The sequence below is a fragment of the Quercus robur genome, chromosome 2 (genome assembly GCF_932294415.1).
Source record: "Quercus robur chromosome 2, dhQueRobu3.1, whole genome shotgun sequence".
In the NCBI taxonomy this organism is placed as follows: Eukaryota; Viridiplantae; Streptophyta; class Magnoliopsida; order Fagales; family Fagaceae; genus Quercus; species Quercus robur.
The window spans coordinates 6,937,796-6,948,591 of record NC_065535.1 but is presented as its reverse complement, the minus strand read 5'-3'; the positions used below and the strand labels follow the sequence as shown (position 1 = coordinate 6,948,591).

Below are 10,796 nucleotides of genomic sequence, written 5' to 3'. Positions count from 1 at the left end.
TGCAGGTTCAAGAATTCGAAACATGCCAGGTTCGACCGATCGAGAGAACAGGTTCAACCGATTGAAATACAAGTTCTATAGAATTTAATTAAAGCCCATCGATCTGTTAAGCCCATTAAGTGATTAAGGTTTCAGATTTAATTCTCCTATTATATAAAGGAAACCCTAAGACACGTTTTGTTATAACTTTGGAGGTGCTCTTGTGAGATCTAAAAGGTACCATGCTTTCTCCTTTCAAAATCAATACCGAAAATCATTCTCATACCATTAGAACCAGTAGATCAAAAGTTGCTACTACCAGATCAATAATTGCTGATAATTTGAAACTTTTGAGTGGGATCTCAAAATCATAAACGTGAGTGTTTGTGTTCAGCAAATCTAAGATAGAAGAGTTCGTGGAGTCGAAACTGCACGTAGTCGTGTTAGTAAGTTCTACATGAGGTAGCTTTATATTTAGGTTTAAATCTATTGTAATGTTCCATTCTATCATGGTGGATTTGTTTACCTTGAAAATAGTTAGTTTAAATCCTTCTCAAATTTTTACTTTAAAACGGTTGGTTTCATTGGTTTTTCCAAGTCATCATATTACTGTCTTCTTTACTTTTCTACACCAAGTAATATGTTTGCATGTATTTAACTTAGATCTCATAATTAACCTAAGTAAATATTTAGCTAATTCATTGGGTTAAACTAATCTGTTTTTAAGGGATCTAAACAAACAAACACAATGTATTTCATTTTAGCTATTAGGATTCAAGTAAATTTTAGGATATGAGTTCAGAGTTTTATTTTTTTTGTCTTGATTCTTTATATATTCAAGATATATATATTTTAAAAAATTAAAAAAAAAAAAAAAAAAGTCACTGAGAACAAACAACGCGTGCATAGAGGCTAGCACATATATAAATATATATATTACAACCATTTTAATAATTTATTGATTTTAAAAGTATTAATTTTTCATGTGGTCCTTCCAAATTAATATGGAACTAAGGTGTGATGTACAACTAAGGTGTGTTCCACTATGTACCTGTTTGTAGACATGGCAAAACGGATCAGAATTTTCTGACCCGACCCGACCCGAAAAATATCCAACCCGAACCCGATTTTTTTGACCCGTAGCAAAAACGGGTTGACCCATGACCCGACCCGACCCGACCCGCGACCCGACTCGAACCCAAACCATTTTTTTAAAACTTTTTTTTTTTGGTAAAAAAAATAGTAAAATTAAGACAATATTGATTTAATTGTTTATTGTGAGTTTTAAGGAAACAATTGATGCATTTACAGAACTGCATGTAAATTAATTGAAAGATAAATAGTTGAGCATTTTGTAGTGAGTAAAGATTTTTAAATATCAAATAGTAAAGTACATGCCAAGATAATCTAATTACAGTAGAGTTAAAAACATAGATTTAAAATTGTAGACATGTGTGAGAAACATTTACAAGTGTGAAAATAGTGAAGCTAAAGTATCAAATTAGCATAAATTATGAATGCTTAGACCTATTTTTTTAACAATTTATGTCCAAAATAAATGGCTTTTCAAAATAAATTATGATATTTCCTAGTATGTGTGTTGCTTAACAATGATATGATATTTATAAAAGAGACCATGTATAAATAAGTAAGCAATCAAACTTTAATGTGTATCTCAATTGAAAGAGAGTGTCAACCACAATTGATAATAGATTATAAAATTAATTTTGAAGATAGTATATTTCTTATATGTTTTTATTCTTTATCAAATGAGTTATTCAATATGTCATTTGTAATTTTGTTTTATATTTTGGAATGTTGATATTGTGTAGAAATAAAATTTGTGTATTTATTTTGCTTATCTTTGTATTATTTTGTTTTAGATAGCAATGTTAGGATTTTTATAATTTTAAAATTATTGAATAAATATTAATGAGTTTAACTGAGTTCATTCTTAATATAAGTGGTGAATTCAAAATAATGCATTTTATATCAAGTAATTTGTTGCATAACTTTTCAATGACAAATACATGTTGTTTTCTATATAAAAATAAAAAATAAAAAAATTCATGTGAAAAATACGGGTCAACCCGACCTGACCCGCAACCCAATTGACCCGAACCCGTTTTTAACCCGCTTAAAATGACCTGTTTTTGACTCGTGACCCGTTTCACCTGCAATCCGATTGACCCGACTCGAACCCGACCCGACCCGCCCGTTTTGTCATGTCTATCCGTTTGGATTGCACTTAATTTGACGTTTAGTTTTGCGTTTACGTTTCAGTCTTTTTTTTTTTTTTTTTTCTGTGCGTGAATAGTAAAATCACATAAATTTACTGTGTAGGGGACAAAAAATACTATTTATGCACTGTTCACGGGTCCCACAATACTATTCACACATTTAAAAATTATTTTAATTATAATATTTTCAGTTTTCAATTTTCAATTTCAACCCAAAAAAAAAAGTTAAATTCCATATATATATATATATATATATATATATATATATAATGTATACCGCAGGTTGAAACTAGAAAGTATCTCATAAACAGGGATTCAATCCTTTCTCTATCGAACTGCAAAATCAATGGCCAACATAACTCATTTTCTTCAAGATTTCCAAGCAACGCCCTTTGCAACCTCTTTTGCTGTTGGTGGTCTCTCTTTGCTTATTTCCTTCTTCTTCATACGAGGATTTCGTTCAACCAAGAAGAATGAATATTCCAAACTCCCTCCTGTTCCAGGTACTTCTTCTAGTGCCTTAAATCCTTTCTTTTTCTTTTGCCAATAACTTAACTTTGTCCTTAATTAGCATCTTTTGATGTGTCTAATAAAGATATCCAAAGTTTAATTCTCCGAATCTTATTGTTATAACTATTACTAAATTGTCAAAAAGATCCTTTTTCTTCTCTTTCGGGTTTGATTGGTTTTTCATTTTGAATCTGGATATGGGCCAGTTGGTATTTCATTTTGGGAATTGATTAATGGATTTTGGGAACATTGGGTGGTGCATGCAGTGGTTCCAGGGTTGCCAGTGGTAGGAAATTTGCTGCAACTGAAGGAGAAGAAACCTTACAAGACGTTCTTAAGGTGGGCTGAGATACATGGACCAATCTATTCCATCAGAACTGGTGCTTCCACTATGGTCGTCCTCAATTCCACCCATGTTGCCAAAGAGGTACTATTACTATTCTTTCATTGTTGATTCTCATACACTTCTTATTATACATGATCCGTACGCATCAATTATTTCATATTATAAACATGAATTGATATCAAACGCCCTTATAAAAAATCGTCATCAACGAGGGTGAGAAAACAATTACCGATTTCTTTTTTTACTCTTTCGAGTTCTCTAAGGACCAGTACACCACACTAGGCCTTTATTTTAGTGCAGTGTCCACTTCAATGGCACTTTGATGGATTATTTGAGATTAAAGAAAAAGACAAACACCTTTTGAAGTGACAAAAGTATCAACACTAGTAGGGAAACTGGTAGGCTGGGTTAAATGAATTCGTTTGTGGATAGAAAAAGCTCTCAATCATAACCCCATACAAATCCAATTGCATTCATCCGCTTTCACAAGCTCGGTTTGACTTTGACCAGTAATAAAACCATTAGTGTGTAATTAATCGTTTATATATATATTATTTGGATTTGAATATCAAACACCCAAAACTAACTTCATAAGAAAACTCTCAGTTTAATAGTGAAGTAATGGTTGCGTACTATAATACCATACCCGACTTTACAACAATGAAGTCAGCTACCCATGTTGCCGATCGGCACCACGTTTCTTTTCTGCTACTGCTTAAGTGCTTCTTTTCCATTTTGTTTTGTCTGCCATTTTTTTTTTTTTTTAGTATTACTCTCTTTCATCTTATTTATTTTTTTCCTTTTTCTTGTTTTGTACGCCCAGATCTTTTTTCTTTTTTTTTTTCTCCTTGCATGCTCATTGTTTTGTGTGCCCCTCCATCTACCTGAATCAATAAAAAAGTAACAACTCTCATTTATGATTGTAGCGGTAATCTATGTTAAAGTCAAATCGTGGCAGCACGTGTTGTCAAATCGTGGCAGGTGATTTTTAAAAAGTTGAAAAAAGTTAATAAAAAATAAATAAAAAAGTCCGATTAAAATACATATTAAATTTTCTATTTTTAAAAATATTATAATTTTTTTAATTATCGAGAAATTTATTTTCAAAAATAGAAATTAATGTGTGCCCTCACACATTAGTAAAATCCTAAAAATAAAAAAAGATTTATATGATAGTTAGAGCATCCGTAGAAGCTAGTGCAAAAATTATGTCATTTTGCCATATTAAATGCCTATTTTATTATTTTATCACATCATTTTACAACATCTCATTTATCAGATATTTTATAATTCAATTTTATGCATTAAAATAATATTTACTATACATTAAAATAATATATTATCCCTTTCCCCATTTTTATCAACAACAGCAATAACAACAACAACCCACACCGCAGATTAACTGCCACAACCCACAACCACTGGCCACCCCCACAGATCAACCATCGATCACCAATATCAGCCACTGCTTAAAAAAAAAAAAAAAAAAAAAAAAAAAAAAAAGAACTCAAACAAACACTATAACCAATATCAACCCCTACACACACAAAAAACACCATTAACCAAAATCTCATACCCATCCCAAATTTCACACCCACAACCTGATCAACCTACCATTATCAACCAAAATCAGCCAACTACCAACAATCAAAACAACCAACCACCAAAAAAGAGAAAGAGAGATCGGCGAGATCGGAGTGGCAATGACGATGACGATGACGACAACGATGATGATGGAGATGATCGGAGTAGCCTCGCCCATGCTGCTTGCGCCTCCGACGACGATGACAATGGCAATGATCCGATCGGAGTGGCAATGATCGGAGTGGCCTCACCCATGCCGCTTGCGCCTTCGACGGCGATGACGATGGCGATGATCCGATCGGAGTGGCGATGATTGGAGTGGCCTCGCCCATGCCGCTTGCGCCTCCGACGGCGATGACGATGGCAATGATCCGATTGGAGTGGCGATGATTGGAGTGGCCTCGCCCATGCCACTTGCGCATTTGACAGCGATGACGATGGCGATGATCCGATTAGAGTGGCCTTGCCCATGAAGATGTGGAGTGTGTCATTTTGTTCTTTCTCTGTTGAGGGAAGAGCTGGGTCTGATGTGAGAAGAGAGAGAAAAAATAAAGACCAGAAGTGAGAGGAGAGAAAGCCAAATAAAAAACATTATTTTGGTTTACCACATCTATCCATACCGTTGCAAATTTGCAATGGTACGGACACAAATGGTATAATTTTGGCACATATGCAACATCTGATGGGAGCTGTTTTTTGTGTTTGGTGTGGGATATGTGCCAAATATTTAGTATTTGGCACATATCCCACTTCTACTGTGGGTGCTCTTATAATCGATTAATTAACTTCAACAAGATTTGAGTCTTGTGACAAATGATATAATCCTAAAAGAAAATACACATACCCACTTCACCTTTGTGCAAACCAATCTTCTTCATTTTCTAGGTTTTTTTTTTTTTTTTTCATTATCTATTATTAATTTTGGACATTTGGAATGGAGGTTGATACATTAGGTAAGATATGGACCCCTAACAAATTTTAGGTTTCAAATTTTATAAGAGTCCAGAGATAGTGATACATTACATAGTGTTTGATGTTTGCGATTTGAAATTCATCCTCCTTCCCCACTTGGATTAACATCCAGTGCAACTGGGTGAGGATGCAATTCCTCTTAACTCTCTTACAAATATATTTCATTTTTTTTCAAATGATAGTTTTTCCAACTCATTTTAAGATTACCAAATATAGAAAAATAAAGTAATTTTCTATAAAATTCTTTTTTAAAAAATACTCATTTTCTAAAAAAATATTAATAATGAAACAAGTAGATCGATTATTTTAAGTTCAATACAAACAACATTGTTTATTAGAAAATGATTTTTTTTTTTTAAATCTACATAAGCTTAAAATAGTCCAAGAATATATTCAAAATTCTTAAAAGTTTTTGCATGTGATCTTTTTATTAAATTACAACCTATCCAAACATTCCTCATTTCCTTTGTCATTTAGAGTCTATTTGGGATTCACTTATTTTGTTGAAACTGAAAACGTTTTGCTGAAAGTACTGTAAATAAAGGTAAAAGTTAGCTGAAATAGTACAATGGGACCCATAAATAGTACCAAAAAGTGCAACAGGACCCATGAATATAAATAAAAATAAGCTGAATAGTAAAATAAGTTGCCAAAAACATATTTTTTCTATATGTTTTCAATTGCCTCATCTCTCTTAACTAGTTATCTACATCTAATTTTAAAACTATCAATAATGCATTGTTGCCAAACTTATCTGATTTCTTTTAAGAGCCCATGAACACGTTTGCAGCGTGTGTAAATACCAAATCAAATAATTATTTAAAATTTTGAAGAAAACAAACGAAATACCATAAGTTACATTTTTTTTTTTTAAATAATGAGAAACTAATTGCTTGTAAAAAAAAGCCATGAGATTCCAATAGGATACAAATTAATTAATATTGTAGTTAGGCCCGTCAAAATAGGTTGGCGGGTTGGGTAGCCATGAATGAACGTTAACCCAATTATTGATGGTGGCAGGCCTTGTTGGACATATGAATAAAAATGTTAATCACCTTATTGGCGTCCTGTTTAAGCGAAAGAAATGATAGTTGCAACTTACCGGAAAAAAAAAAAAAAAAAAAAAAAAAAAAAAAAAAAAAAAAAAAGTGGGGGCATTTGAAGTTTAGTTCCGGCAACAAGCAATGCCATTGAGTTATAAGACACTGTTATCACAGTTTTCAGCACTTAAGCAGTGAAAATTGTGGTTTAAACTCTGCTACCAAATGAGCTCTTAGTTCAGGCCTTGCTCAACAATGCTAAGCATAACTTATTTCATAACTAATTGAAGTGATAGCTTGTGAATGGTGCAACATAACTAATCACCATTGATATTATTGTTATTGTATGTCAATCACAATCAACTACCTCAACAATTTTGAAAATTATTGTGTCGTTGGACTTATTAGTTATTAAACTAGTAAAATGTGGGATTATTCAAATAGCCCCCCTTAAGAGATTTGGAATTGGAATCCAAGTCAGAACTAGGTAATGTTCAAACTCTTCTATTCAGAAATTATTTTATGTCTACCAGGCATTATTTACTCCCTGATTTCAGCATATTGACTATGTCAGTCCTAATAAAGTACCACGAGATCGTTCTTATGCTTTATAAGTTCAAAGATAAGTATTCAGCAAAAGTTTAATAGTTGAGTGAAATTAATATGAGCTGGCCATATAAATTAAGATGGAACCTAGTTTGGTTTCAGTTTATCAGAAATAGTCCCATGCTGAGAGTTTTCTTGTATATTTTAGGCACCACCTTTTGCTTTACTAAGATTAACCATGTTTATTTTCGGCAGTACTAGAATCCCTTTTTTGATTCATGAACAAGCAAAAATATTTCAGTCCCATTTAATTTGTTGTTTTTCTTTAAGTACTCGAATGTCCATGAGAACCACTAAGTCCTTGAATTTATTGGATCAATGCATTAAGGACCCTACGGGCCATAAGTTAATTATAAAGATGTTCCATTTGTTAAATTTTCTTTGCTTTACCATCAACATTCTCATGCAAATACTGGATGATAATAATATACACGGAATTTAATTTTTCTGGTTGTGTGTCAGGCTATGGTGACCAGATTTTCATCCATCTCAACAAGAAAGTTATCAAAGGCCCTAGAGCTTCTCACCAGTAATAAATCTATGGTTGCAACAAGTGACTACAATGAGTTTCACAAGATGGTAAAGAAATATATAATCGCAGAGCTTCTGGGAGCTAATGCACAGGTTGGCTCGTCTAATTTCGTCCACCTATATGTACCCTCCATCACATTATCTACTATGCCAAAAATATGTCTAATAAACATATCCATTTGCTTTTTAGAAGCGACATCGAATCCACAGAGACACTCTGATTGAAAATGTTTCAAACAAATTACATGCTCATATAAAGAACTCTCCTCTTCAAGCTGTGAATTTCAGGAAAATATTTGAGTCTGAACTTTTTGGACTGGCAATGAAACAAGTGAGTTTCTTCATTTTGGTTTAATATTAAATATGTGCTTATTAATAAGAGTGACTCAAGATTTGTTGTTTTGTGGCTTGTAGGCTTTGGGATATGATGTGGAATCACTTTTTGTGGAAGAGCTTGGAACCACTTTGTCAAGAGAAGAGATATTTAACGTTCTAGTGTCTGACATGTTAAAGGGTGCGATTGAGGTTGATTGGAGAGATTTCTTCCCATATCTAAAATGGATTCCAAATAAGTGCTTTGAAATGAAAATTCAGAGATTGGCTTCCCGCAGACAAGCAGTGATGAATTCCATTGTCAAGGAGCAGAAGAAGCGCATTGCTTCAGGAAAGGTAATGTTTTTCAATTAGCCTGAGGACATAATTTTTCATAACTAATTTTATGCATGGTGTGTTGTGATTGGTACATAATAAACGTGATATCAGTAAAGAAGTCATGTGATATTGACGTTGCTCCAATCACAACTCACTGCATTATCAAGTTATGGAACATGTGAAAAAAGTAGCGTCCCCGTTGATCTTAGATGAGCAAAATTACTATGAAGTTTCTTACAGTTAGTATTGTAACTCACCTTGGATTTGGAACAGGGAGAAAATTGTTATCTCAATTACTTGTTATCTGAAGTAAAAACACTTACGGAAAAGCAAATTAGCATTTTGGCATGGGAAACTATCATCGAGACAGCAGATACTACTGTCGTTACAACAGAATGGGCCATGTATGAACTTGCTAAAAGTCCAAACCAGCAGGTAATTAATGTCAATCACAATTTTGGTATTAAGGTTTGATTATAATTTTGCTGTTTTAGTACTATAAAATACCGAATATTGTACATGCAACAGGATCGTCTTTATCAGGAAATCCAAAATGTTTGTGGGACTGACAAGATTACTGAGGAACACTTGTCTAAGCTTCCATACTTGAGTGCTGTTTTCCATGAAACTCTGAGGAAGCACAGTCCAAGTCCATTAGTACCTTTGCGATACACACATGAAGACACCCAAATAGGAGGGTACTATGTTCCTGCAGGGACTGAGGTTGATTGTTTTCTTATTTTATCTTATATCTGTCCATGAGATTTCATGACTTGTTATTATCTCTGCTAGCAAAATTTGACTTGGAACAATGTTGCACAGATTGCTGTAAACATATACGGGTGTAACATGGACAAGAATCAATGGGAAACCCCTGAAGAGTGGAAGCCAGAGAGGTTTCTTGATAAGAAATACGATCCAATGGATATGTACAAGACGATGTCATTTGGAAGTGGAAAGAGAGTATGTGCAGGTTCACTTCAGGCATCGTTAATAGCATGCACATCAATAGGTAGGTTAGTACAGGAATTTGAGTGGAGGCTGAAAGATGGAGAGGTGGAAAACGTGGATACTCTTGGACTCACTACTCACAAACTCTATCCCATGCAAGCAATTCTAAAGCCTAGGAATTAATACTACTGTTTAGTTTCATTACAATAAACTGTATTAGTGACTAGTGATCAAAGCCCAGTGCCTCTTTATTTATGCTTTGTAGTTAAGAAGTACTAATACTTCATTTAAGATGCTGTATTCGTATCATATCTATGCTGTATCCATATTATATCGATGTCGTACGGGCCGTTTTATGTTATAATTTTCAGAAATTTCTCGCGTTGCTGTGTTTGTACCTATGTTCGTATCCTGCCTCCTAACTTTGTAGTGCTTCACTGCTTCTAGTCTAGACTTTCATGAACAATACTGTACCTTGTCATATGAAAAAATAAAAATAAAAATGCTAGATTTTGAAAGGGAAAAAAATATATATCGTATTTCATATTCCTAGAACAATATATATATATATATATATACCAAATTATTATTATTTTTTTTTTCTGTAAAATGTAAAATTGAATCAAAGACATTTTATAACTACGTACGTGAAGGGGGAAAATTTAGACGGATCCACAAATAGATCCTAACTTAACGAATTCTCCTTGGGCCAAGCTCCTCTGTGCAAACCCCGCAAGACAAGTAAGGCCTACTCACATTACCCATGATCAATAGTAAGAAATTGATCTTAGATGCTCCGATGATTAAGTTAGGTGAAAATGTATTTGTCAAGATTTTTCGTCTGAGTAAGGTCTTTGAAAGCTAGAATTTTTAATACCATTTTTCTTGATAAATATAAAATAAAATACAAACAAAGAAGAACAAAAACTCCTAATGGGCTTTGCCCTGTCATTCTATGAGCTTGAGGTATGGCGGTGTTGATAATATAACTAGCCCTACCTTACTTATTCACCTCGGACGACATGGGAGTTGGTATGGGACATGATTGATATCTGAATTTTCAGACAACAAGGATGACACCCCTGTCTAGCTTTCAGCATTTTAATTTTACAAGGTTTATGATTGGTGAGTAGTAAATTTGAATGCAGGACCAAGTTTGGGTTCCTTGAATTTTATAAGGAAAGTTACGAAAACCACTAGAAAATGCAGGAGAAAAGTCTAAATTTTTTTTTATTGAATTGAACTCTGAATTATCTTATAGGCTACACTACAAATACTCTTAAATAGATAAAAATAATAATACAGATCATTTATACCATTTTTTGTGTACCATTCTATATTTCACCAATTATTATTTGCCATGTTTTGATTTTACTTTCCTTATAA

General features: G+C 33.3%; 1 protein-coding gene across 1 annotated transcript; it reads left to right on the top strand.

Moving 5' to 3' along the window:
* The first annotated feature begins 2,503 nt into the window (after nt 1-2,503).
* On the top strand, nt 2,504-9,794 carry LOC126712118 (ent-kaurene oxidase, chloroplastic-like). The gene is made up of 8 exons (XM_050411329.1): nt 2,504-2,722; nt 2,996-3,156; nt 7,740-7,901; nt 7,999-8,139; nt 8,223-8,477; nt 8,733-8,894; nt 8,988-9,182; nt 9,282-9,794. Exons 1-8 carry the CDS (start codon nt 2,566-2,568, stop codon nt 9,591-9,593), a joined length of 1,545 nt encoding a protein of 514 aa, XP_050267286.1. The 5' UTR covers nt 2,504-2,565; the 3' UTR covers nt 9,594-9,794.
* The last annotated feature ends 1,002 nt before the right edge of the window (nt 9,795-10,796 follow it).

What these genes read in the sequence shown, in the direction of transcription:
- LOC126712118 (XM_050411329.1), top strand. Translation starts at nt 2,566, where the DNA reads ATGGCCAACATAACTCATTTTCTTCAAGATTTCCAAGCAACGCCCTTT. An exon ending in CCACCCATGTTGCCAAAGAG is followed by an intron (nt 3,157 to 7,739) that starts GTACTATTACTA and finishes GTTGTGTGTCAG; the next exon opens with GCTATGGTGACCAGATTTTC. An exon ending in ATGTTCCTGCAGGGACTGAG is followed by an intron (nt 9,183 to 9,281) that starts GTTGATTGTTTT and finishes AATGTTGCACAG; the next exon opens with ATTGCTGTAAACATATACGG.